Source organism: Sinohyriopsis cumingii, chromosome 4 (genome assembly GCF_028554795.1).
Source record: "Sinohyriopsis cumingii isolate HCF-2022 chromosome 4, ASM2855479v2, whole genome shotgun sequence".
In the NCBI taxonomy this organism is placed as follows: Eukaryota; Metazoa; Mollusca; class Bivalvia; order Unionida; family Unionidae; genus Sinohyriopsis; species Sinohyriopsis cumingii.
This window is the reverse complement of record NC_142964.1, coordinates 63,057,524-63,084,381: the sequence shown is the minus strand read 5'-3', so window position 1 is coordinate 63,084,381 and position 26,858 is coordinate 63,057,524. Positions and strand designations below refer to the sequence as shown.

Sequence of the window (26,858 nt, the reverse complement as noted above, 5' to 3'; positions counted from 1 at the left end):
ATATTGCAATGATTATAAAACCTACAGTATTGTAAGTAGAAATATATACCAAAAGGATGTGAAATACCTCAAACCAGCACATACTCTGTGCAAGATTAGACATTTTGTAAACCGTATTAATTGTATAACAAAACTAAGTTTTCAAATCGTGATTATACAGTGATAATGTCAATTTTTATATAAAGGTGAAATATAATGCTAACAATGCAGTACTACTTTGCAAAGAATGCTAGTTAAAAAGCTATCATATATCATGGCAATGAATACATTTTCATGTTGAATGATTGTACATTTTAGTTACATACAAAAGCTTGTGATTATCAGTTTCTATTAGAACAAACGTGGTAAAGTAATATATTATGCATCGTAAATTTGCTACCTGTTAAATTTTGTTCCTTCTTTTATAAGCTATGAAATCTTTTCTAAGTGAAATATATTTCTCTTTCGTATTTGCAATTATCTGTACTTTCTTTTTAAAGTATTTTTCTACGAGTGTCTTGATTAACAGCTGACTGCGAATATGCCGCATCTGTATACATGCTTGTTAATTGATCGTGATCTGTTGAATCAATATATATCTAGTCATCCGTGAAATCATAGGGACTTATTGGAGGGGAGGAGACTTTTGTCACCTCAATTCCTCATAACAGTTTTGCGATTTTACAGAACTTTGGATTGAAACAAATCAGCGCATTCATTTTCTCTGTAAACTGTTGCTTGATATTCTTTGCGTACTGATTTGATGTACAAACAGAATCTGATAAAATGGGTTTAAATGTTTTGGTTTTCCAGGCTAAGCTAGGTTTTTCTCTGCAGATATTTATCGTTTTGATCTACTCTGAAAATCACAATTGATCAGGTAAGGAACTTTCAATAGGTGTTGATAGATTGTTTGCATTTTACAGATAAACCTGTCCTTGATATTCAGTTTGTCGAGTTTTTCTTTAATGAATAATACTTTGTGTTCATCTATTTTTCCTGGTAGTGTTAGAAATCAATTATGTGTTGCAGACACAATATTTTATTGCGATTGTTTATCTTTCAGTTTTAACGTCATGATACTTCCCGTCTTTGAGTTCGTTGTGGATACTAGATTGAATAGGATTATCACACCAAACACGACTTTCCCATTCTCTCTGTGTTAATTTGACCAGCTTTATATAGTTTCTATCGGTCACATTATATTTCTTCCAACATCTCGTAAACATTGCCTGATATATTGAATTACTTTTCGAAGTTTTACGGAGTTTTACTGAACATCTATAAAACCTCGAATTGTACCACCCTGGGCCGTATTTTGATAGTCCTTCTTTGTTTAATTTAATAATATTTAACATTGATTCAACTGCATATATGAAACAGTTGTTATTCCTGTCATTTGTTATTTGAACTTTAATTTGAGCTTGTTTGATTGTTAACCAACTCAGGAAACCCTAAAAAATGCATTAAATCTAATAACTTGTACTCTTATCTTTCTAAATATCCATCTTGTACGTTCACTTCATTTTAAGTACAAATGTGTTTAATATCTCAAACAAAGGATGAGAGTTTGCATTAAACTTTAATAACATTGTTCATTGTTTGTTCATATGTTTGGTACAGTGTTAAAACGATCTATATTCATCTCGTTTTGAGACTGGTAGCTTCGATTTTCTAAAAATAATGTTTAGCTATTCTTGTCAGATTTAAATGATATAAACAATAACAAAACTTAATGAATGCGTCGAAACAATTACTGATATTTTCTATGATTCAGCAAGCACAATGAAAACAATCAATAGAAAGCAAATTCCAGCTGTAACATCTCCAAGAAAAATTGTTAAATATCAGCCTTGGTTTGATACAGATTGCACAATTGCCAAAAGCAAATCCTTAAGATATCTAAAACTGTGTAGATTGAAACGTACAAGTGAATCACTTGAAGATTATAAATTTTATAGAAATATGTATAAATCTCTTACATGAAGCAAGCAAAATCAACATGAATTAAAACATAAAAAATATCCTTTTATCTGCATTATACTCAAAAGATACACACTTTTTCTGGAGCCTTGTAAAGAACCCTAGTACTGGTATGCAAAACAATATCACGACTGCAACCTTGTATCAATATTTTTCGGAATTATTTAATTTTGCCAGTTCTATTGACCAGATACAGGAAAATGAAAACATTCGAGTAATTCACGAGACTTTAAATAGAACAATCACTGAAGAAGAGACACGCCTAGCATTAAGGAAACGAAACATAACAAAGCTGGGGGAATAGATGCTTTATCTAGCGTCTTCGTTATATGTCCAAGCAACATAATTGCACCAATATTAACAATATTATTTAATAATCTAGTCAGTGTTGGACATTATCCAGAATATTGGTCAACGGCTATCATCATGCCAATTTTTAAGAAAGGGGATGCAAATGAATCCTCCAATTACAGAGGCATTAGTTTACTACCCTTATTAAGCAAAGTGTTTACATCGATTTTAAATAGCAATAAATTAATGGGTGGAGGAAAACGAATTGCTGGGCGAAGAGTAAGCAGGATTTAGAGCGGGTATTCCACAGCAGATAATATATTTAAATTATATGCAATAATTTGTAAATATTTAAGAAAACGTAGGGGTAGATTCTATACAGTATTTATTCAGTGCCGTCACTCGGGTTGGTGTCACCCAGTGCGGTAGCTCATGATGTCACCCCCATGGTCCTCCTTCCGTAACAGACCATACAGAATCCTTAGTAATGTCATTTTGGTGCCACCCCCTCTGATGGTGTCACCCGGTGCAGTCCGCACCCCCAGCATCCCCCTAGCGACGCCACTGCTGTGCCTGCTAGTCATGTATTTTACTATGATCGGTTATCCGCTTATGAAATCCGACTAGACCGAGCAGTGTGTGTTCTGTAAAATTTGAAGTTTTTCATTTTGGTGTCACCCCTCTGAGATGGTGTCACCCGGTGCGGTCCGCACCCCCCGCACCCCCCTAGCGACGCCACTGTATTTATTGACTATGAAAAGCCTTTGATAGGAAATAGAGACGTGTACTGTACCAAAAGTTAGTTATTGAAAATATCAGGAAAAATGTTAAGAATTATTAAGGTAATTTATATTGATGTAATATCATGTGCTAAGTTCTAGAGTCTTATAACCGATGTGTGTAAATGCCCTTTGGGCATGCGCCAAAGTTGTGTTTTGTAGCCTTTGCTCTTTTCTTTAGTTTTGAATGATTTGAAACCCTTTATAGCTGACGGAAACAGGGGAGTGTGTAGAAACCTTTGAACTCTTTTCACTGTTGTATGCAGACAATTTATAATTGTCTTTGCTGACACTGCTCACCAGCTGAAGTATATGCTCAATAGGTTACATACATATTGCCTAAATGGAAATTAAAGGTGAATATGGAAAAACAAAATTGTTTGTATTTCGCAGAAATGGCTTTCTCAGAAGTCACGAAAAGTGGCACTATGGCCATACACAGATGAAGGTTGAACCATATAAGTATTTAGGATACATATGTTTTTCAAAAACCTCTTTGTATATGTGCCAGATAACTCTATCCTTCCAGGCGCTGAAGGCTGTGCATATATTGAAACAAAGTCTTTCAAAATTTGCCAGATTACCCGTAACTGGATTGCTTTGTCTGTTTGGCGCAAAGATAGCTCCCACACTTAATTATGGAGCTGAGGTTTTGGGGTTTTATGATACCAATGATACTGAAAACGCTCGTTAGTTATTTTGTAAATATATCCATGGTACATCTAAGTCTACTCCAAATGCATTCGTATAAAACTAATTAGGAAGAATTAGTATGCAGTGTATACGATATAAACGTATTTTGAAATATTGGCTAAGAATTCTAAAAATGCCAGAAGACAGATATACTAAACAATGCTACAATTTACAGCTAAGATGGGGGGGAAATTGTGATTGGTGGGCTAATTGTGTTAAAAAGCTTCTATTTACATTTGAATTTGGCAACGTTTGGTGTACTCAGGGCGTAAATCATGAAACTATATTTCTTAGATTGTTCAGTCAGAGATGTGAAGATATTTCAATCAAAAGCTGCAGGATGAGACTAAGTCCATGCAAAGACTTCTATAGGTCATGAGGAGTAGAATTTACTTGTCGAAGTACAAAGAATTGTCGGAAGATAACGATCTATGTTACCTAATCACTATGCATTGATTGGGGGACTTGCCAATCAGAGGTAATACTGGAAGATATGAAAGTATCTGCTATGAGGAAAGATTGTGTCAAATTTGTAACGTTAACATCGAAAATGAATTCCATTTTATTACTGCTTGTCCGCTATATGGAGAAATACGAATAAAATATGTACCCAGCTTTGTATATAAAAATCCAACTTTAGAAAAATGTAGGTCCTTTATACACAACGATACTAGTAAAATTCTGATGACTAATTTAGCAATGTTTACTATAAAAGCATTCAAGATTAGAGAAACCTTTTTATCAACGACTCCTGCTACATAAGCCTTAGATCAAGATCACAAATCTTGCTCCTCACAAGTTTTAGGGTTACCCTTAAATCCGTTTGTTTGATTATTGTGCAGTATATACTTGTATCTCACCTATGTCCGAAAAAAGCAATAATGATTGCTTTCGTGTATATTAATTTTTATACATTTGATGTTCTTTTGTTACGCACTATAACATCTTTTTGTACTGCATGATGTATGGATATGTATCATGGGCCAGTGGCCTATATTACAAATGAACACTATTATTATTATTCTTGTCAACTGAGTTTTTGTACCGCGTAAAAATGGTGTGGTTGGATAACACTCTTTCACTTAATTGACCAGCACAAGTCAACATTCTTTATTAAATAGAGTCCTTATGTACTCGTATACGTTAACATTTAAACCAAGATTGTCGCCGGATGTGGTCCCTTTTATAGGTCCCTCAAGCCCTCTGTCCAATGACCGATGCACCTAGTTTCATTTGTAACGAGTCCCTGTGGGGTAAATTTGCTATATTCCGACAGACGTAGATCTTTCTTGCCAATGCCACTTCGCGATTTGGTTGAAAATATGATGTCCAGCCGAAGTGTTTATAATAGTAAAAAAAGTTTTAGAAGGTGGGTATGGAAAATTCCCACTGTCGCAGCCAATCAGAAAAGATGACACTGAGCTTAGACTTAGTGGACTAATCGGAATAACATAAAGCGATATGTTAACATGTTGTCATATCAAACATATTACACTACACAAACTATAAGTAAAGTGTACCTAATATGTGATAAAAATTATTTACTAAACCGTTTGGTGCATGCATAGTATAGCTTTTCCTGTAACGATCGTCTATGATTCGACTGCATTCTTCCAGTTCTCGCCTGCGATTTGGATGTGCGATTAAACCACATTCTGTCATTATCATTACTGAGTGAGCTAAATTATTTTAAGGTAATCATTCTGTTATTATCTATCTTAGGCTTTTCTTTATATTTAAGATTTTGGTCTATAATTACATAACAACTTCCAACAATAAGCCATGGGATAACATTGCAATCACGTTAATGTTTCCCTTTCTATATTTAGTGCTGCAAACAATCGAATGGTCTAAATGTGCCTTCTTTATGAACGGTTCGTCTAACATATGGTTCAATGCACAATGTGGCCGCTTCTGTCATAAAAATATATATTTATATTCAAAGAATCAGTTTCTTGCACGATTGAACATATGCTTTAGACACTCAAATTGCTAAACTGCCTTACAACGTACTCCTAATATATTAACCGTATTTGCAGTATGCGTTTGCCTTGTACATCACATTCTGAGCAGACAAATATCACAAAGCAAGATTATAGTCATTTACATAATTTTGTATGGTTTGCAGATGGAGTACGTACGTATATTTAGACATCCGCAAATAATATTTGTGGTAACACATTCCGAAAACGAAAGAGCCTCTAAATCGTTTGAAACGGAGAAACAGCCAAATGTCGTACGATCGTAACATTTTGTCAGTGTACTATTTCTCTCTCCTTTTCTATTTACCTTTTAAGGACTGAAGGGGTTGATGTTGGCCGCCATGATGGCGGCTTTGATGAGTTCCTTGACTTCTGTATTTAACAGTTCAAGCTCAATATTCACTATGGACATTTGGAAACGAATACGTCCTAGGTCTTCGGAAGGGGAACTTTTGGTCGTCGGGAGGTAAAAGAAATACATCCCGTTATGAGTACTCAAGTTGGCACGTAGCTGGGTTTTTCGTAATAAATGCACCACCGTATTTCTTTTGTTGAAATGAATGACCGTCATATTCGATGAAGTGAGAGGCTAACGTTTCCGTTAAGCCAAGTACATTTAAGTCACAAAATCCGATTAATTTGCTATTTAAATCTACACACTCATATTGAATGTTAAATTAAACAGACCATGTGTCATATTTTCGAAAATCCTGTAAGATGTGTATGTATTTTGAGGTCTTTAACTCAAACACTTTTATATAAAAAAATCATGCCAAATTATCGTTAAATTAGATATTTGTTTGACGATTTGTCTATAAAGGTTAGCCTTAAAAACAATCTACAGATTCTTTGTCTCTATTGCATGCTTACATAAACTTATTATTGCATTTCCTTGCATATTTGACAATGTACAAGTTTATGTGTTTATGCAACCAGCTTGTACCTTAGTATCTCTCTTGCTTTGCATTTTGGGGCAAAATCTTTTACTTCAGCTCGTGTGGATATTATACAATTTTATCTTATTTCTTTTCAAGCTTTGGATTAATAGAGGGGAAACATTCACGACGCAAGAACTAATTTGAAAGTATGAATTTAGGTATGAGACTGATGTATAAATGAACTGATCATTTGCATTTGAATCCCACAGGGTATTTGTCCTTGTATTGGTTGGCGTCAGTATCGCTTGGATCCCTGTCTTACAACAGTCCCAAGGAGGACAACTCTTTAACTATATACAATCCGTCACCGGGTATTTAGCGCCACCAGTTCTCTCGCTCTATCTCCTGGCCTTGCTGTGGAGCAGAACGACCGAAGCAGTAAGTATCTGATTTAGTAATGATAGATTACTGCATTTTTATGGGAAAATATGAATGAGTTTTCCTGAGTAATACTGCACTACATTGGGAATGCAGTATTAGTCACAAATATAGAGTTCATATTTTCCCTTACAAATGCAGTAACCTTTTTATTATATACTCATTTTCTTATTCTACATAATTCTTAATTATAAAAAATACACTACAAGAAACAAAGTAACTGAATTTATGCTTTATTCCAAAATAAATACACAATCATAGATTCATCAATATAAAATAACAATATTAATGTGCAGATAGCACCACGCAGCGACCTTTAGACTTCGTCACGCGCTCGACATTTAGTTAAAAATATCTTGTTTTGGTCTACTTAAAATTGAAATTTAGAGTTATATTGTGAATACTGCATATTGAAACAACTTTTCCAGTTGGTCAGGAATACATGGATTTTGTTTTTCCGTTGATCCAACTCAAGTTTGCTTTTCCGCATGAGTTGGACTGTATTTTGTTTTATATTTGTGTATTTTCCGTACGATGTACATGTGATTTGAGCAGTGGACTGGCATTGAATCAAACGCACCTCTGTTTTCTATTCTGTCACTGATTGTTTAAAATCATAATGTGCGAAACATATTATTTCTTTTGATGGAAATTATAAAAAAGACGCTATGGAATATCACATTCATTTCATTTTGAGTACAGTAGGGATTATGCAATTTCTTTATAAATATAGTAGAAATTATAGTACAATATTTTGGCGAGTATTACGTTTTGGAACACATGACAAGTAATCGGATTTGCTGAACTAAGAAAGAAAATGCTAGATGCAAAAAGGTAAGTATATTTATTTACATTCTTATTACCAGCTAAAGAAGACATATGTTTATGCCCTGTCACTTGCATGCTCTCTGTTGGAAGGACAGGTACACGATGGTACATGACTTGTATGGCTTTAATCGCTAGCCTACATCCAAAAAGTTGTATAAAAACCTCAACGGGGAAATTGGCAAAGCAGTTACTGTGTGGCAGCTAGAGGAAATATGACCTCTACCCCGTCTTGGCTTGGCTTATTGGCTTTAAGGTTCGTAGTTTCCTACCAAAACCTTTAGTTCCGTATATTTCTTTTTTTTTTTTACTGAATTCAGTATTTTGACTGACTTGTAAAATGATACGTATATGATAGACACGTGATAGTCATTGGCCTCATTATGCTGATATTGTTATAAACCCTAGAGAGCACCTGTAATATTCTGAACAATTCTATTCGCGAAAAGTTACGAACATTTCTACTAAATAGCTGTTTAAATGATGAGATGTTCTTTTTTTCGATACTGCGTCTCTATTTGCTATGGACATTGCGAATATTACGTTTATTCTTTTGCTTGCGTGAAAGTTTCATTTCAGACTCAGTGAACCCGTCCACATTGTTAACTTTATCTTCTTCAAATGAACCAAATAGCTTGTTTAGTTTATTCACAAGTATAATAAACGAAAAGCTAATTGTCTGCTACATCAGTGTACATGGTTTGATTACAATCAAAGTCGTTCCTATCGTGTCGTACAATCTCAAGCCGTGCACTATGAAAAAATACTGCACGATTCTGACAATGTAAAGCTATTGGAGAAAAAAGCATACAATTTCTTTTCTTGCACTGGCGAGTCATTTTATACTTGTTCCCTGCATCACTTGTAGTTTTTAGTTTTCATTATTTAAACATATTTGTACCAAAGCTGCCATTATGTTAGAGCTAGCTTAGGAGCATGTGACATGCGGACCAACTTTTCTGTTCTAGTTTAGGCAAGGTAGTAAAAAGACTCAAATGCAATTCTTAAATAAGATACATGTACATGTTATTGACTTTAGATGGTATGTATGTATGTATGTATGTATGTATGTATGTGTGCGTGTGTATGTGTGTATGTGTGTGTGTGTATTTTTTCTTCTTTTATTTATTTATTTCCAACTTCAGGGCGCCTTCTGGGGTATGATGATTGGCTTATTGGTTGGGTTGATACGGATGGGCCTAGACTTTGGTTACGGAAGCCCAAACTGTGGAGAAGTAGACTTCAGACCTACCGTAATATCCAAAGTGCATTTTCTACACTTCACCATCATCCTGTTTTTCGTCAGTGTCCTAGCAACCGTCATCATTTCGCTGTGTACTAATCCAATCGATTCTAAACATGTATGTATAGTTGAAATGGTAAATTGGAGCTGTATTAAGCGTGAAACTCTAATAATTATTTATTCTTTTACAGAAATCCCAATCAAATGGGTAAAACATACCAAATATTGTTGAAATATACATGCAAAGAACTTACATAAAATTAGCATTTCTATCCATTAGTAGTTCGGTCAAAAACATATTTTTCATCAAAAACTAAAAGCACTTAGCCATGACAACATACATATCACAAGCGTTTGCAAATGCTCTTTTTTTAGACTGAATACTGGGGCAACCGTGTTAGTTCATCTGGTAGAACGGAGAATTAGTAATTCAAGGGTAACGGGTTCGATAGATGGCCCGGGGTAGCTCTCATATATGAATCTCTTTTTCTCGGCATGATATAGCCATGACGTGTTAAAATGTAATTAAAACCAATAAAAACAAGAAATGACTGTCTGCATGTCCATTCGTTCTCTTTCTAGCGTAGATGGATTCAGATGCTTTAAACTACATTCTATATTTTCACCTTTTACGGTAAGAAAACGTGTAATGAATTCCCGTAAGTGGATGGAGAATTCAACTTTAAGACTGCGATAACTTTTCATGGTTGTCCCTTTCAATACCCAATGAATTTACCAACGCGGCGAATGTCCATGCATATAGAATGAATCCAGGTGAGTACTAAAACAATGATCCAAGAGCATGCATCCTAGCGGTGAGATCATGCTTAATTTGATACCATCTTCGAACGTGCCCGCGAAAACTGAAGGTAATCGTTTTATCTTCCATGGCCACCGAGTACAGTTTGGTTATTGTGCAAAGACTGCTTTGTATCGCCGCAAGAAGTTTCAAATATATACGTATTTGTTTATGTGAAAGTAACTTAATTGTTTTTCCAGTGCCACGACTCACACCAGTGGCTATCGAAGTAACTCCTACAGCAAATCCGATAGTCGTTTCTATGATAGTTGCCGTGGTTACTATTACAGCCACACTTGGGCCTAAAGCTTGTTGCCGCGGAGAATGCACAAATAGCATCCGCGACATCACACACACGTTAGTATTTTGAGTTCAGTGGTCTTTTTGGTGATTTCATCTCGCAGCTGTTTTTTCGATTTAATTATTTTTTTCTCGTCGGTATCTGTTAGGATGTATTACAGTTCTATTACAAACGTCAGCGCCATGTATAACTGGTCGACAGGCAGGCCTAGTTCAGACGTATCGAGGCCGAACGCAAATAAAAAAGGTACTTATGACCAATTATATTTCGTCACTGTTACAATTATTATGCAATCTAATAAAATAATTTCCAGGGGAATATTATGTCACCGGGGATTATTTGCACGTTTCCAATTTCACCTAGAACTGCAATGATTAAGCTCTTGTTTTGTACAACCAAAGATTTTTCTCCTTTTCGTCCAAGAACTGTTACGCGGACAAACGAGTCTTTGTTGAACACTAGTCTGTTTTATTCCGCCTGCTAAAGTATTGTTAATTCCATATAATTGACGGAGAATATTGTGGCGTTAGTCTAGTCTTTGAGCATGACCTCCTTGTTTCCGAAACAATCTTTCGCCTTGTACATGTCCACTTTCAGTGATCAGGAGTTTCATGCGCAAATGCGATGATTGTAAATTGTCCTGGACTTGTTATTGGTACATCATGCTGTTTTCTATCTGGCCGTTGGCAAGATCACAATTCGGTCCTTATGAGGACATGTTAACGACGTTCTGACGCCGATAGTCATCAACAAGTGGCATAGAATAGTCATAGATGATGACACGCTCTTTCAGATAATCGAACTCGTCCTGTTCAGTTTTGCAGGATTGTCAGGGTTGATACCACTTGAGCAGCGTTCACATCCTTATGTTGTTTCGTCACAATGCCAGCATCGTCGACGTTATGTTGAATACAGTCCAACGACATGCCAGAGTCTCTCATTCCGGGTGATAATACAGTCCACATACACGCCAAAGTCGCTGATTCCGGGTGATAATATCGTCCACCGACACGCCAGAGTCTCTGATTCGGGGTTAGCTCGGCTAGGTTCATAGCGGCTTTAGAACAACATCGTTGGAAGTTGCCAGTTTATTGTTCGATCCTGATAATCATAATCAGGTTTGGGTCGGCGCCAACAAAAGTCAGTTGCTCAACTCGATCAAATCGGTTTTGTTGGCAAGGCTAGTTGAATCCACATCAGTGCCTCCCAGTCCAATCACTGTGTTTTGTGTGTCTTTAAATTTAAAATTTGCATTTAGTACATACTTTCCAGAGTAGCTTTTAAACGGAGAATCAACAAGCGCTCGGTTGCGGGCTTTCAGCAAATGCATTCAGTACTTCAGCGTGTTGGCGGAGGTTCGTTTCTCGAAGTGAAAAGTCTTTGTAGATAATGAAAGGCTTCACTTGGCGGTGCGAATCCCTACAGGTCAATATACCAAAGATGTCGCGGTGTTGCCCAATGAGTTTCAGATCGTCTTGACGAACCTAAATTAACGATTTCTGGTTCCCACGTGAGAGGAAACACGGCCTGAGAGCCTTTGGCTCCGCGTTCATTCATCATGAAGGCCCTCGGAAATGTTCAACTGATTTGTCATTGCGAGGAATTCAAAACTGGCCAACGTGGACACAACAGCCGAAGACCTATTCCGATTGAGAGCCTCCGTCCACGTAATTGAAGACCTGTTATTTTTCTGTAGACGCTCTCCGCCCGCAACAAATATCGTAGAAATTGTTCTACCAATCGCCATTATCAAAGCCGTCCTACGCGGTCCCGACGTCCCCTAACGCAACTGTATTTGCAACTGCGTGAACAGTGGCTGCCAAAAGAGTTGGTATGGCAGAGAGGAATGGGAATATTCTTATGTCGTATTTCATCTCGGTGACTCTAACGGCTGATAATTTAATAGTGATTCCACTCTATTGATGTTTGGCTGCTTCGTATTGTTGCACCTTCGTCGGTGTCAACATTAATGGGGCGTCTACGTATAACTTGTCCGGGGAGAAGTTTAACATAAACCTTGGATTGCTTTATCATCGCGGCTGAGATATTTTCCAGTTGCTTGACTCAAAGTAAGAAGTGCATATTTTATTAGAAATGTTACAGGTTTAATTACCCGCTACAAGTTTTAAAAAGGCTACGTGTTTGAGAAGACAACATGAGGTTTCCACAGGCGCGGTAATGATTGTCATTGACTATATGAAAAGATGCAGGTGTACAAACGAAAAGTAATAAATCGGATGCAATGTGGAAAGGACGTGCTGGGTGATGTGTTGAATTTTTGACACCGGCCCATGTATGACCATAGAATGTGATATGCACATGCGACTTGACTGGCTTCCCAATGAGACAAAATATGTTTTAGATGATCCTTGATGACCGCTTAATCGCAAGAAACTTCCAACTCTCCTAATTAGTCAAATATAATTACGCTACGGGCTTGTCTGTCGTTTAATTGATTTAAACTTTGCAACTCAAAACAACACTTGTCTTGGTGCACTGATGCTTTGTTTGGCTCTTATTTGGCGTGTACTCTGTTCCTGAAGGGCGCCTTATATCTAGTCTATGATGGGCGAAAGGAGCGACCACATTCACACACCTATGAACTCAATAAAAGTCAACAAAGTCGGTTCTGTGGCCAGTGGTAGGGTTATCACGGGGATTCATAATGTCAATTTGTACAACACAACTAGACTATTGGTAGCACCAGAATCACGCTAAATTGCACCGCTGTCGTCGCCCTTTCGGGTTAATACCACTGTGTGTTTGACTCCGAAAATAGCCTTGCAAACATCTCCACAAAACCTGGTTATATGACTGAGAGGAATGGCACTCGGAAACAACAGCGATTTTCCACTAACTTGTTCTCTACTTGCGACCAATCCAAGGTTGAAATTCGGATTTGAACTTAGCATAGGGGCACCATCAGCACCAGGTTTATCAGGCATATCAGCAGTTTGTGAATCGATAAAAGAATCCCGTGTTAGTTGACATACGATGTCCTGGATATGATCATGGCTGAATCCTTGAAAAACACAGTTGAAGCAGCACATATTGCATGACTGCCGCTGTAATGGTCGAGTCTGAGAATGCTCGTGGCAAGGCCGACCTTGTCAAAACATGCTTTGATTTATTTTGCCGTCGATGAGGTATCGTGAGCTTTTGAACAACACCATGATGCCATTACTGACGTGTCTAACAATGGCATTGGCGTTTGCGTTTTTGGTATGTCCCAGAGAAAATATTCTCGCTTGGTTGCCATTGCCGGGCAAATATCACTTCGTGCTGAATCCCCTGTAGAAAAGAACTGAATGTCGAACAACAAAGTTTCCGACAAAGGCATGCGCGCGCGAAGTTGTTGAGAACGTTAGAACGTGATTGATGGTCAGCGGATGGTGCAGTTACGACTACATATCCCACTTTAATCCTCGCATAATCATCTTCAGCAACAGTTGAGACTTTGCCGAGACAGATAAGTCCATGATGGTGAATGCGCATTTTCTCTTTCACATTGATGACGTGTTGATTATTAGTTTTTTTTATGCTTTTAAGTATGCCGTCATATCATGTGCGATGACGCAGGTAAACTTGTATCGCAAATCGAACCGGTCTCTAACGCATAATGACAGAACCGAAATAGCTTGAACTTATTCTCGTTGAGGAGAAAAGGAGTTTATGTTTGTTGGAACTTCCAGTTCCATCGGCTGAATATCAACAAATGTTTAAAAAATCTTGGCGGTCATTATTGTTAATGGGGTGACTAAAAACCCGGGGAAATCGTAGAATAAACATCCTGGTGAAGAGCATTATTGGATCAATCCGGACCCAGTACAATTACTGAGGGCCTAGGACATGACTAGAGTACCATCTATGGCTAAAGTCTGGAGATCAATATGTAAGGCGCGTTGATCCTGCATGTTGCAGGGGTGATCTCGCATTACCAGCAAAAACATACATGTAATCATTCAGATTTTGGCAACCAAAAGCAGACAAGGTGTTGCTCTCGTGCGCGTAATAGCCGCTGGAAATACAGACGCAGAACAGAGAAAAAGGTAAAAGCCCAATCGGTGGCAACTGACTTTCAGAAAACTTGTCCCAGTCACTCATGTATTGGTACGAGTAGATTGTTTTGCGGAAGAGCAACTTGAACATTTCATCGCCGCTGGAGGAGGCGTCATCGTATCGAAGAGTGATGGTAAAGCGATCATTAAAAGGTAACATGTACGGCAAAGTTGCTGACGAGTTTGTCCATTCTGAAATTTAGAAACTGTAGCAAGGCAATGAAGCGTAGATGGCCTAGCCTATATGTCATCTATTTTCCATGTTGTTGATGATATCGCTTATTTGCTGCGTTTGATGCCGTTAAGATTCCCTGCAAAATTAAGTGACCATCATTTGAAGGAGTAACTTTCAGTTCCAAATCGGGGCCTGGCGCCAACGCAGATACAGCAATGAGACGCCTCGAAAGTTCACTTATGTAATCGTCTGTAATTATCATATCTGCGAGCGTAGATATCAATTGCCAAATCCATTTCGGTGTAACTTCAAGCGATTTAATAAGCATTCGAACCGAGTATATGTCTTGATATAACATTGACGGCTCAATAGCTCTGTCACACTTGACCCTTATGAATCTTGTTTGGCAACTTGCATCGTATTTACTTAACTGCTGAGACCGCATTAGTAACATATTAGTCTTTCATTTAAATTTGCACTGCAATGTATTTCAGAATCTTCTTTACAGGTTTCTGCATAATCCTACACTGTGGCTTCTCACTGACTTCCGCGTGGTCGTCAAGTAGCTTTGGATGCTAACCCAATCATAGTGGTACCGCGCCAGTGGACCGTCCTTGTTGCTTAACAACAAGAAGAGGTGGATAACCAGAGTTTGGAAGAAGGCAACGTTTCCAAGCAAACACATTAACGACGATGTCTGGGTTGAGCCGTTCAAACCTGCCAAACTGAAGCTCAGCCATGTGCTTCTAGTATGTTCTTGTCTAATCTGTATGATTGCACGCATGATGTAGCGCTGACAATTGCCCATTCGAAATACTGGTTGTCGTCGTTTTCCATATTTATCATTGTTCGCCGTGGAATACACACTGGCGTTGGAATATAACTCGACCTACGAAAGGCTTGTACAGTGAACTTCCACGCATCTAAAAAGAATCCATCCTGAACCTATTCGGTCGTAGTCGTTAAACTGGGGATCGTTACAAAGTCTTTGTCGATTTCGTTCTTCATGGTCTCTGTGTCTTTGCGGTTAAAGATCATAAGGACTCCACTAGGTAAAATACCCGAGTGAGATTTTATCTTCTTTGCAACTGGTCTGCTGTTGAACATAACTGCCTCACAGTCAATCGTGAGTCATCCAGAGGAAGTCCCAAATAGCACAAGAAAATCGGCCTTCCTGCATCTCTTGGTAGCATTATTCCAAGGTCTCGCCCGAATTGCTTGAGCCTGTATAATAAATAAATCATGTAATTGCTTATTTCAAAAATTAATGTTTGTTGTAATATTTTCACTTAACCAGGATGTGCTCCAAATGGCCGAGTGGTCTACTGTGCAAATGAGCTCGAATGATCCACGACCTAGTATTAAACCAATTCGAACACGGCCATTGTTCGAACGTTTGTATCGAACAATAACAGACGTCTCCGTGTGCTTTTATGTTTTTGTTATGATTTTTCTTCCATCGGACATGGAAATATCTTCGGAAAATTTCTCCGATTGGATGCTCTGCTTCGTTTTCGGGCGCTTGGTATCACTTCGTACACCTCATGAAAGTTGAGTGTGGATGCCATTGGTATTTTATATACCAAAGTCATTTTTCGAACTGATTTGCCCATTGCGTTGATCTTCGCTGTTTTCACTATCTTCGTTGAATATTTCACTATCTTCGCTTTGCGTTTCACTGTCTTCAAGATGGTTAACGGCTAAATTCACTTACACCGGTGAATGAGTTAACGTGAAGCTTTCTTGCACGACATTATACAACGAATTTACACACTTTTTATGATATTTGTCGCCTAGTTCACACCGTGCTCGCTCCAACGCGATCCCTAACTCGATTATTTTAACAAGAGGTTTCAAAGATGTATTTGAAAATCATATATCATCTTTTGGACCTACCTGAAGAATTGATATATCATGACGTTACAAATTAAGTCAATTTCTTTCCCGCATTAGCTACAGACGCAAATGCCTTCACATTACTGTATGCGTCAAACGGAAGAACTTCAAAGACCATTATATATAATATTCCACTGAAATTTTCTAATGGTCAATCACTTATGCATTGTCGGCCTGTATCAATTTGTCTTATTACCACAACAACAAAAAAATGGCTGATACACTGAAAAAAATCTGAACCTTCTTGCGATTCCTGTTTGAATTTACAGGGGATTCACCTCGGATGATTGAACGTTTTCAGCATAGGTTAAGACATGGGGTATAGAAGGGGTTAACCATAAAAAGTTAATGCGGTCTCAAAAATGTTTTACTTATAGAATTCATAGTTCTATCGGTAAACAATTTTGATCTATGTCTTCATATAGCGTGGTAAAAAATAATTTTTTTAACTTTAATAATAATAATAATAATAATAATAATAATAATAATAATAATAATTATTATTATTATTATTATTATTATTATTATTCAGATTGTAAGGTTAACCTGGTGGACAAGGCACAGCACCATTGAAAGAGTGTTATTCGATGAAGAAGTATCATTCGATCGCAAAGCACAGGAAAGGAAACCTGTACAAGCAAAAGTAATAGGTAATAACATTGTTAGATTTTTTCTATACGATTTTATTTGTTTTCGTAGCAGCACTAAATTTGCCATTTAGTTATACAACTGCCCACATCAGATATTTCTAAGATCGACTAATTTATTAAAATTTAATTTGACAATTTAATCTAAGAAGTCGTCCTTACGCTTCAGCTACCTTGTTTGACTATCAGCATCAGCTTGCTGAACACGTTCAATCATCCTGTAGTAAACGTAAATAAATTGGATGTCACGTCAGCGAGTTAGATTACTATTAAAACTATGCGATTAGTTAATGTTATTATTAGAATAGTTCCGAAAAATTGTACTAAAAGGAGAAAAGTCTCTTTCATTATTTTTCTTCATAAGATAGGTTTTAGCACAGATTGCGGCATAACTTGAATGACGTGCAAAACCTTTATTACATTGAAATCACAATATCACCGTATTTGTCGACATTCCATCTTTCAGACGAGTTGTCAGGATGGAGGAGGATTGTGAGTCTGTTATGTGGATATGAACCCCCAAAGGAACACATCATTTCTGAAAAGGAGAAAAAAGAAGCTCTGCGTGCATTGACTTCCATCAAAGAAGAACGAAAATGGAAATATTTTGTCAATATAAACGCCCTAATCCTTCTCGCAATCGGAATGTTCCTGTGGGGATTCTACAGCTAGTTGGATGCGGTCTACAGCTCAAAATAATTATAGTTTATATTGACTCATTCGTATGACATTTAGAATTTATAAAATTGGGAAGATCGATTTGGAAAGAGTCTTTCGTTGAGATAGTTTGAAAAAAATATAATATGCTAGAATATTTAATGGAGCTTTACTGAGTATGATTTCTTCTGTGTGTTTTATTAGATATGTATGACATGTGTCACTGGAATGGACTACTTTTGTTATCTGAATTTCAACACTAACAATGTAAAATTTAGCGGACATTATGATTAGTTATTATTTGAATAATAATATGATATAATATAATATAATATAATATAATATAATATAATATAATATAATATAATATAATATAATATAATATGATATGATATAATATAACATAACATAACATAATACAGTATAATATAATATAATATAATATAATATAATATAATATAATATAATATAATATAATATAATATAACATATGTGTTTGATTTGGAGTTTTGAAGTTGATTTTAAAAAAATCAGTTATGTCCTTACGATGTCTGCAGTGTGGCAGTTTATAGTGATGACTGGCACTGGGACATCATGGAGGAGACATGTAGCATTATGTCCCACTCAGTCACATTATCCCGACACCAGGCCGACCAGACCTAACACCTTGATACTGAGTGCCTGGCGAGGCAGCTGTTAGTACCATTTTTGAAAAAACAAATCTTTGTTATGGCTCTGCCGAGGTTCGAACCCGTGATCCCATGCATCTGAGGCCGACGCTCTAACCACTAGACCACCGGTGCGGTAAAACATATTTCTGAAGTTTACATGTGATCTTTCATTTAAAATTATTAATAGTACTTGCATGCGAAAGCTCTCATAATATAATATAATATAATATAATATAATATAATATAATATAATATAATATAATATAATATAATATAAAATAATTAGAGAGTTTTCTCATGCAAGTACTGTGAATGAAGAATCACATATAAACGTGAGAAATTCTAAAGCATGACTATGCTTTAACATGGTTTTACAAAGCCTATACTAAGCAGTGTCAAATGGTTATAATAAAGGTATTTATAATAAAACTTTTAAGCAACATGCATAATTTGATCACGACGAGAGTTTAAATATAAACCATAGCTTTGAATTAATCTTGATTGGATATTCTTGAAGGTCTGTGTAAAATGAACAGATAATTTTGGGACGCAAGAAACGCAGTAATTGATCCAAGAATTCTTACCTTAAATCTGTTCCATGTACCATAAAGAAGTACAATTTGATGCAAAGTGCCATAGGTTCTTTAATATAGCGTTTTAGTTCAGCTTTCACAATCGTTTAAATTGTCAAATACTGGATACCTGACAACTTGAAAACATGCATTGCAGATAACTGGTCTCATATCAACTTCCAGTAACACCACAAGTGTAACTCTCTGCCGACTTTTACCGTGCTATGTCAAGGAAAAATGAAACTGGTAATTAATTAATCAATTTGCTGACAATCAATTCTTCCAAACATTATCCATTTCAAATAAAGATAAATTTGTGATATATTATACGCTGTGCTGATTGTACGAAATTGCCATGCTAACATTTCTAATTGTGGGGTTATAAGAAAACACAATGGCAATATCAAGAATAGAAATTATCAAAGAAAGATTGATCCCTTTAACTTGCAAACATTCAATATTTATGAATATCTATAACCTACGAGACAGTTTAATTGAACACTATTCGTAAAGAATGTGAAACTCTAGCTAAATTACTCAGGTTGCAAAAATAATGGACGGTTGGAGTAAACGACAAATCTCAGAAGTGATTGCCTAGGTTCTTTTCAAATCACTGGGTTGTCGTGACATAATTGTACCTGTATTTGGGAATCCAACCTTAGAATAATTGTGAGAATAAATTTACTTTCCATATTATCACAAACTGAATTTCATTTTTATCCATTATCTTTCATACTCACAATTTATTCGTCTAGTTTATATTGATATGCATAAATATTTTTTGTTCATTATAACTTTTAACTTTGCATCTTTTAAAATATTTTACAGTTAGCATTCTCTGTTTAATTTCTTGGAAAATATTTTCTCCTCAATGTCTGATTTCCCTTTTTACGTCATAAAAAGTTTAGTTATCCACCTGCATCCAACAAGATATGAAAATCAACGCATGTACCTTTATATAAACCTCGTTGTGCAGGGGGTTGTGCACATATTTTGCCTCAATGTTCAAGTAATTCATATTGAGAGATGATGAATCAGGTGCATAGCTTTACCTTTTAATCACCGTCTTACAAGGTTACTAAGCTTAACCAACCATTTATATTCCAGTTGGGAGGAATATAATACTCGATGGTAGGTACCAAGCTTTTCCTTTTAATCACTGACACACGTTTGCTAATCTAACCAGCCATTTATATTCTGACTGGGAGGAAAACATTCCTCGATGGCAGCTGATTTCAGACAAAGTCTAAGAGTCTAACCAAGATCTGTACTTGTCTATCGTTGAGTCATAGACTTTAACTGTCTGATCAAGCTAAGTGCTTCTGGTTGATTAAAGGAAAGGTGGATGATATGTGGAGGCAAATAATGACACAAGAAACCCGACACCCAAAAACTAGATTCAACAGTTTGCTAGATGTGATAAGTGACCGTCATTAAGAATGGTGAGAACTCAATATTTTGATACTAAGCATGTAGTGTAATCGAGGTGGCTAAGTCATTAGTATATTTTATGTATGAGAACACTTATTTTAAGGCACTGTTTCCTTTTGTCGGAACGTATACGGCATGACTCGTCGATTAGGTTTGATGGATTTCACATTAATAATTACTGAAACAAATTATTGATCAAACATTATACGTAGATTTTATCTCTCTGATCTCTTTCAGACTGGCTAGGATCGATAAATATATTCACCGACGGATTTTAATTAAGACGTATGTCTGAAACAATTTTTTTTTATCAAACACCATTGATGTAACATTTTCTGACCATGATTTATGACTTTTTAAAAGGATTTGTCAATTACACAGAACTTTATATTAACGAGAGTCCATTTATTTTCGTATATGTTGATGCATCCAATCCTACTTAAAAGTGAAATACGTTTTCAATGGAATCCTTCCATTTGCTGATCGATGAGAGTAAGGATTAAACTTTGAAATGGCGCTCCTGGTGATGCTTCCACAGTCGATGAATAAATGTACAGAACCTTGAACATGTCATTTTAATTGCAGTAGACATGTGTTCAACATTTTCTTGATATACTAAATGCAATTCAAAAATATGTATTGGCAATGTAATACATTTGCGAATATTTTTTTTTCAACTCCTCGGCATGTATATTGCGGATTTTGGAGCATTTTATTCAAAAGATGATGTAGACCAAATTGTGCTTAAATGAAAAATGCCTTTTGATGTAGGTTTTCTCGTTGGCTAGCGCAATTAAGCTCATCGTACAAGAATCGTTAAAGCATCTTTAGACTTGAGTAGATGAATACAATTACATTAACTGTCTTCACAGCGCTATTGTAATAGCCAGAATAAACATTATTTTGTTCTTGAGGACGATGGGGAAAATAGCCTAAAATTAGCAGTATTTAGAAACCAAATCCTTATCATAAGTACAAGACGATACATGATATAAAGAAATATATACTTTACTGTATCGATTTTGAATCTTTTTAAAACTGTACTTCTAACATCATCTATTTGATATTTCACGACATGAAACAGCAAACCTATCAGAACATTTCTAGCTTAGCACAAAGTTTTAAATGTGTCTTCAATTTAATGTGATAAACGTTCCTTTACTAGAGGCATGTATTCAGAACTCTTAACATCTGAGTATTTAGAGCTTCTGTGGAAGGTGTGTCTACTTTAGAAAGCATGTACATATGGCGAATTTATTCGCTGGAGTTCCTCTCAAAAGGAAAATATAAACCTAACATTATTTTATGGCCCACTCGAGTGAATATTACGCTGAATTTAAAATGGGGTTCGCTATGGATGATACATTTACTATTTGGTATATTTGTTACGTCCAGATTGTATAATTTGCAGATATATTTGAATTATATAAGTGTTTCAATAAGGAGAGACAATGTATTGGTCAGCGTGCATGAAATAAAATTGCACATGTAGTTGAGAATATAAATATAGATTAATATTGAGCCCGAATATACTTACAGTATTGTCATTTATTCAAACCTACGTTATTATCCGTTAGTTTCAAAGAAATTAATTCACAGTATACATTTTAGTTCTTATTCGTTTCTTTCCCTTAAAAGGATACAAATGTTTAGTACTCTTGATTTGTATCCGTTTCAGTATAGTTTTTCCTCAGTCTATCATCTCAACTTCTAGTCCTTCATCCATCACAATAAGATTATTGATCCACCTGCATCGAAAAATGTGTGAAACATCTTATTTCTAACAGTCAATATTGATATGATGGGAGTTGTGGGTGGGTTTTGTGTCATGTACAACCAATTGATATTGAAGAGACAAAATTTCCACGCCTGACATTAAGTTATATAGTTACCATAGTCAGTCAGCCATTTATACCTCTAAAAGAAACACCTTTCTTTGATCTCAAACAACCTCTGAATGTCACCAGCTATACTGGAGACATGGCGCATACGTATTCAGCCCAGGTAAAATATTTTGACTGCTCAAATGAAGGGCACGTTAAAGGGAGGTAAATCATAAAGCAAGGAAAGACAATAAGGACAAAGATATTTGCTTGATAAAAGAGGTGATCTATTGCTTAAAGCAAAATGTATTTAGAGGTGAAAATATATGCATGCCACTCTTTAGTTAAACACCACCCAATCAGTTTTAGCTTTAGAAACGTTGCTTTGGGTTACTGTAATAGGAATTAGGTAAAGTGCATATAATTTACATGCTGCAAGAATTCGGTAAAGAACATATAATTTATATGGTTAAAGATTAGCACAAATTATAAGTAGAGTGGTGGACGTGGCCTGATCTTTTCGAAAACTGCAGGTAAAATATCACTTATCTTTAAATTACGGTACCACTATGTGGAGAGGTACGAAAGTGTATCAGTTACTTTTAATGGTTTTCACATTATTTATTTCACAGGAAAATTTCAAACAATTAGTGAAAATCTGTACCTTATTCTGACTGTATCATCTCATTTGGATTGTTTATAACACATAACGACATCCAACAATCTGATTTGAATCGATTAGGATATATGACTCAGATAATATTTACCTTATTAATAGAACTGCCGTAAACATCATTAATATCATATTTTCGCATCAGCAATTGTGACATTTTAAAAGGTCAGTGCAATTACTAGGAAACCTATATTCCCAAGAGTACGTTTTCTTTTTAATGGTAATGCACCTATCCCTAGCTAGAAATATGTGTGTTTAATTGAATCCTTTCACTGCATAAGATTATTGTTCAAAATGAAGATCCAGCCATAAATTGGATGGACACATGTCCGATCTTTAACATCTCCCAACAATTGCAATCATCATTTTCTTAGATAGCCAAAGAGAATCTGATAAACTTCGTTGTGTGATTAGTTAAAAAATATTGTTTAAGCAACCATGGCATTTGTAAGGCTGATTTCTAGTTTCATGGCATTTCATACTGGAGATCACAGAAACCAAATCGTGCGTTTATGAAAATTTCCTTCAATTCAGGTAGTTTGCCATAGCTGATACAGTTCAGCTTATTTTACAAGTATTGGTAAAACAGGCATTGACATAAGTGGCTGGAGTAAGGTGCATTAAATGAATTCACGGAGCGATTGCGTTGGCCAGATGAAAGATTATCTAACACTTGCCAGCAGTGTATCAGTTTGACTGATTGGGCACTGAATAACACAAGGCAGCACGTAGCCAGCAACTAACGGTATTTACTAAAGCACACGTATGAAAACTTCATAGTAATATATATTCTAAAGAAGTATGTCCAATATGCAGACGATTTTGACTGTATCGGTTTTTATTCTTCTCCAACTTTTCTTTCAATCTCAACCATGTTTTGCTGTTACGGGATACCAGGCAAATATGTTACACACCGACCTAATGGCATTATACAACAAACGTATCAGGCCGCTTCAGAATCAAAACAGATCATTGACTGTGTCTGCAGCCTTTAATTTGATAACCGTTCTCGGACTTGAAGAAAGTATTCAAAAACTATCCATATCTGGGTATTTCAAGCTTTCGTGGAGCGATGAATTCCTAGTCTGGAATGCAAGCAAGTATGGAGAACTTTATTCGGTGGAGTTCCCACAGGATGAAATTTGGAAACCTGATATTGTTTTATCTAATGGATACGAAAGGTTTAACGTTTTGGGCGAGAATGTTGTGAAGGTAACCGTGACAAACAATGGCACAGCAACATGGAATCCAGGTGACGTTTTTGACTCAACTTGTTCTATTGATACCACATATTATCCATTTGATACACAACTATGTGAACTTCATTTTTTGATCTGGTCACATAGAATCGATGAAGTGGAAATAAAACCATATTTCCCGGGCATTTCCAATTCTGGTTTTCATGAAAATGGGGAGTGGCAATTGCTTGAAGCTTGGCTGAGAACAGACGAGACCTATCTCTCACCAAATGTTATCATGTCTTTAAAGCTCCAGAGACGAGCTAAATTTTTCATGCTCGAATTTCTTGTACCAATAATGTTATTGTCTCTTTTAAATAGTTTTGTTTTTCTTGTACCGTGTCATTCTGGTGAAAAAATATCATTTTCGGTGACGGTTTATGTTGCTTATGGAGTGTACTTGTCCAATATAAGTAGCTCTTTGCCCCATAATTCCATGCAAATTTCCTGTCTCACTATATATCTAATTTGCATGCTATCTCTGAGCGTGATTGCGACCTTTTTTGTGGCACTCGAACTAAGATATTTCTTTACTACCAATGAACAAGCTGCAGAAGATGCTGATAAGACTACTTATACTAGTCATCTCGATCAAAAGCTCCCAAGTAAGGACTCTTCTAAGGAGGAACAGAAAAAAAATCTTTCGTTCAAACTGAAAACGATGAACACCATGCTCTTCTGGATATTCATAGCCGCTGATGTTGGAGTCTCGGTTGGATTCTTTTTGTATTTGCGCACACAAGAGGCATAATTCTTGACTGAATAAACGGAAAAAGTAGTTTTCTTACGAATTCCATGAAGAATACTGATGATGGGAAAATCATTTCCATGTAGGTCTCAACTAAGGTAAAACAATGCTTTACTGTTACAGACTCTATGAGTTTTAAAATTTAGCACGAGGATGCAACTGTAAAATAATCTTGAAATACGTTAACGTTAGAGATTTCTCGTTTTGTGGGGGATGTATTCTACAGTTGTATACTTCAGAGCGGAATAGGAATATAGCGATACTAGTATGCATAATTTTGCAGCAGAGTAAAGTAAATACTTGACATTTTGTATCAAATAATTGTAGTACTATCAATTTAATCGTGGAGAACCGTACACAAGACTGGACATTATACTATTTATAGAAGACAACTTCTTGGAAATTGGGCAAGTATTTTAGTGTGTAAAACAAAACAAGAAATACAATACAATACCAGATTTTAATGTTTTCTCTTGCTTTCAAAGATATTATTATATTCACATGCATTATTTCATGGTTTGAGAACATATGAATCTTTTGCAAACCAGAAGATTTTGATAAGCATGGAATTTGAATGTTCTGTAAAATGCATATTTCGAAATGACTGAATGTGGAGTTGGAGAAAACGAAGAAAACTGAACTTGCACCAAGTAACATACAAGAACCTGGACTTACTTATGATTAGGTTTAAATGTTCAATGAGATTTTATTGCAGTGTTCACAGAACCAATGACACAAAGTTGCACTAGCCTGTCAAGATTTGTACGGTATATTGATGTGTAAGGACACGTTGCCTATTAATTATGTATGTCTCATGTTTATAGGACCTATTAATAATGGTCTAAAACATATTATTTAATATTAAAATATCCAAAGACCGCTCTACCCTCCCTCAACCTTTCTCTATCACTTCGTAGGCTGGTAAGGCAGCAGACTAATCGAGCAATAAATAAACATAGGATGGGCAATTTATAAATGCCTTTATTGTATGTCTCTCCAATCTTTCCACCGCATCTCTCTCTCTGTCTCTGTCTCTCTGTCTCTCTCTCCCTCCCTCCCTCTCTCTCTCTCTCTCTCTCTCTCTCTCTCTCTCTCTCATCCTTTGGTCGGCCTGGTGTCAGGATAATGTGACTGGGTGGGACATGATGCTACATGTGTGCAGCATGATGTCCAGTGCTAGACATCATTATAAACTGCCACACTGTAATATAACCTTTACACGAAGTAAATGGGAAAGAGATCTTTAAGAGGTCCTGGACCTTTTGTACATGAGGCAAAAGGATATACTTGCTCGAGATTTATTAAATGATCTGCATCTTAAACAAATAACCATTAGAAAAATGTACAGATGATGATTCAAAGAAATGAGCAAGAGATTAACAGGCTCATGGCACAGTTGCGTACCAGCATCTCAGAGTTGAGCAACACGATTACCGCTAAAATATTTATATTTTTCGAATTGCTACAAAAATACAAATAGGTGAACAAATGTATGATTTGACGCATTAGAATCAACTATTACTTACCTCTTTCTAATTTTGATGAAAATATCAAAATTATAAAAAGTTAGACTTGAAATACTCTTAAAAACGAGCTGAATGGAAAAACAAATAGCTTAAAAAAAGACATAGGTAATGTTACAAGTTCGCAAGAGGAGTAAGAAGAGGGGATGATGCAAACTTCAGAAGTCTTATAGTACCAAAAGCAAATTCAATGCATTTAAGCTTTTCAAAATAAACTTGAGCGTTACATTGGGGAGATGGAAAATAGTCAAAAGAGTTAGTGGAAACTATGTAACGAATCAAAACTAAACTCAGAAAGAGAGAAAAAATATTATGCACCAAAACAGATAAAGTCCGGAAAAGACAAGCATAATATTTAATAGTCAAACAATATATTATTTTGGTAATGCATATATTTATATTTATATATATATGACCAAATTTACCAAATTTTGTGTTGGTTGGAACCATACCCGTGAATTATGGAAGCCAGGAAAGGAGAAACGTTAATTTAGAAGACCTCAGGACAAGAAGAAGAAAGAGAAAATTGAAACCACTGAAATAATTAAATCAAAG

General features: G+C 36.0%; 2 protein-coding genes across 2 annotated transcripts in view; both read left to right on the top strand.

Annotated features, from left to right (window-relative positions):
* Nucleotides 1-17,962, top strand: part of LOC149801320 (sodium/glucose cotransporter 4-like) — a 42,517-nt gene extending 24,555 nt beyond the window's left edge. The window contains exons 12-16 of the mRNA XM_089954302.1: nucleotides 6,023-6,173; nucleotides 6,855-7,023; nucleotides 8,994-9,209; nucleotides 16,853-16,970; nucleotides 17,434-17,962. Coding sequence (XP_089810428.1) covers nucleotides 6,023-6,173; nucleotides 6,855-7,023; nucleotides 8,994-9,209; nucleotides 16,853-16,970; nucleotides 17,434-17,639 — 860 coding nt within the window. The 3' untranslated portion in view covers nucleotides 17,640-17,962. The remainder of the gene's footprint in view (nucleotides 1-6,022; nucleotides 6,174-6,854; nucleotides 7,024-8,993; nucleotides 9,210-16,852; nucleotides 16,971-17,433) is intronic.
* Nucleotides 17,963-23,619: 5,657 nt separating this feature from the next.
* LOC149801319 (neuronal acetylcholine receptor subunit alpha-7-like) lies at nucleotides 23,620-25,627 on the top strand. Its single transcript, XM_089954300.1, has one exon. The coding sequence runs from the start codon at nucleotides 23,698-23,700 to the stop codon at nucleotides 24,781-24,783; it is 1,086 nt and encodes a 361-aa protein (XP_089810426.1). The 5' UTR covers nucleotides 23,620-23,697; the 3' UTR covers nucleotides 24,784-25,627.
* The last annotated feature ends 1,231 nt before the right edge of the window (nucleotides 25,628-26,858 follow it).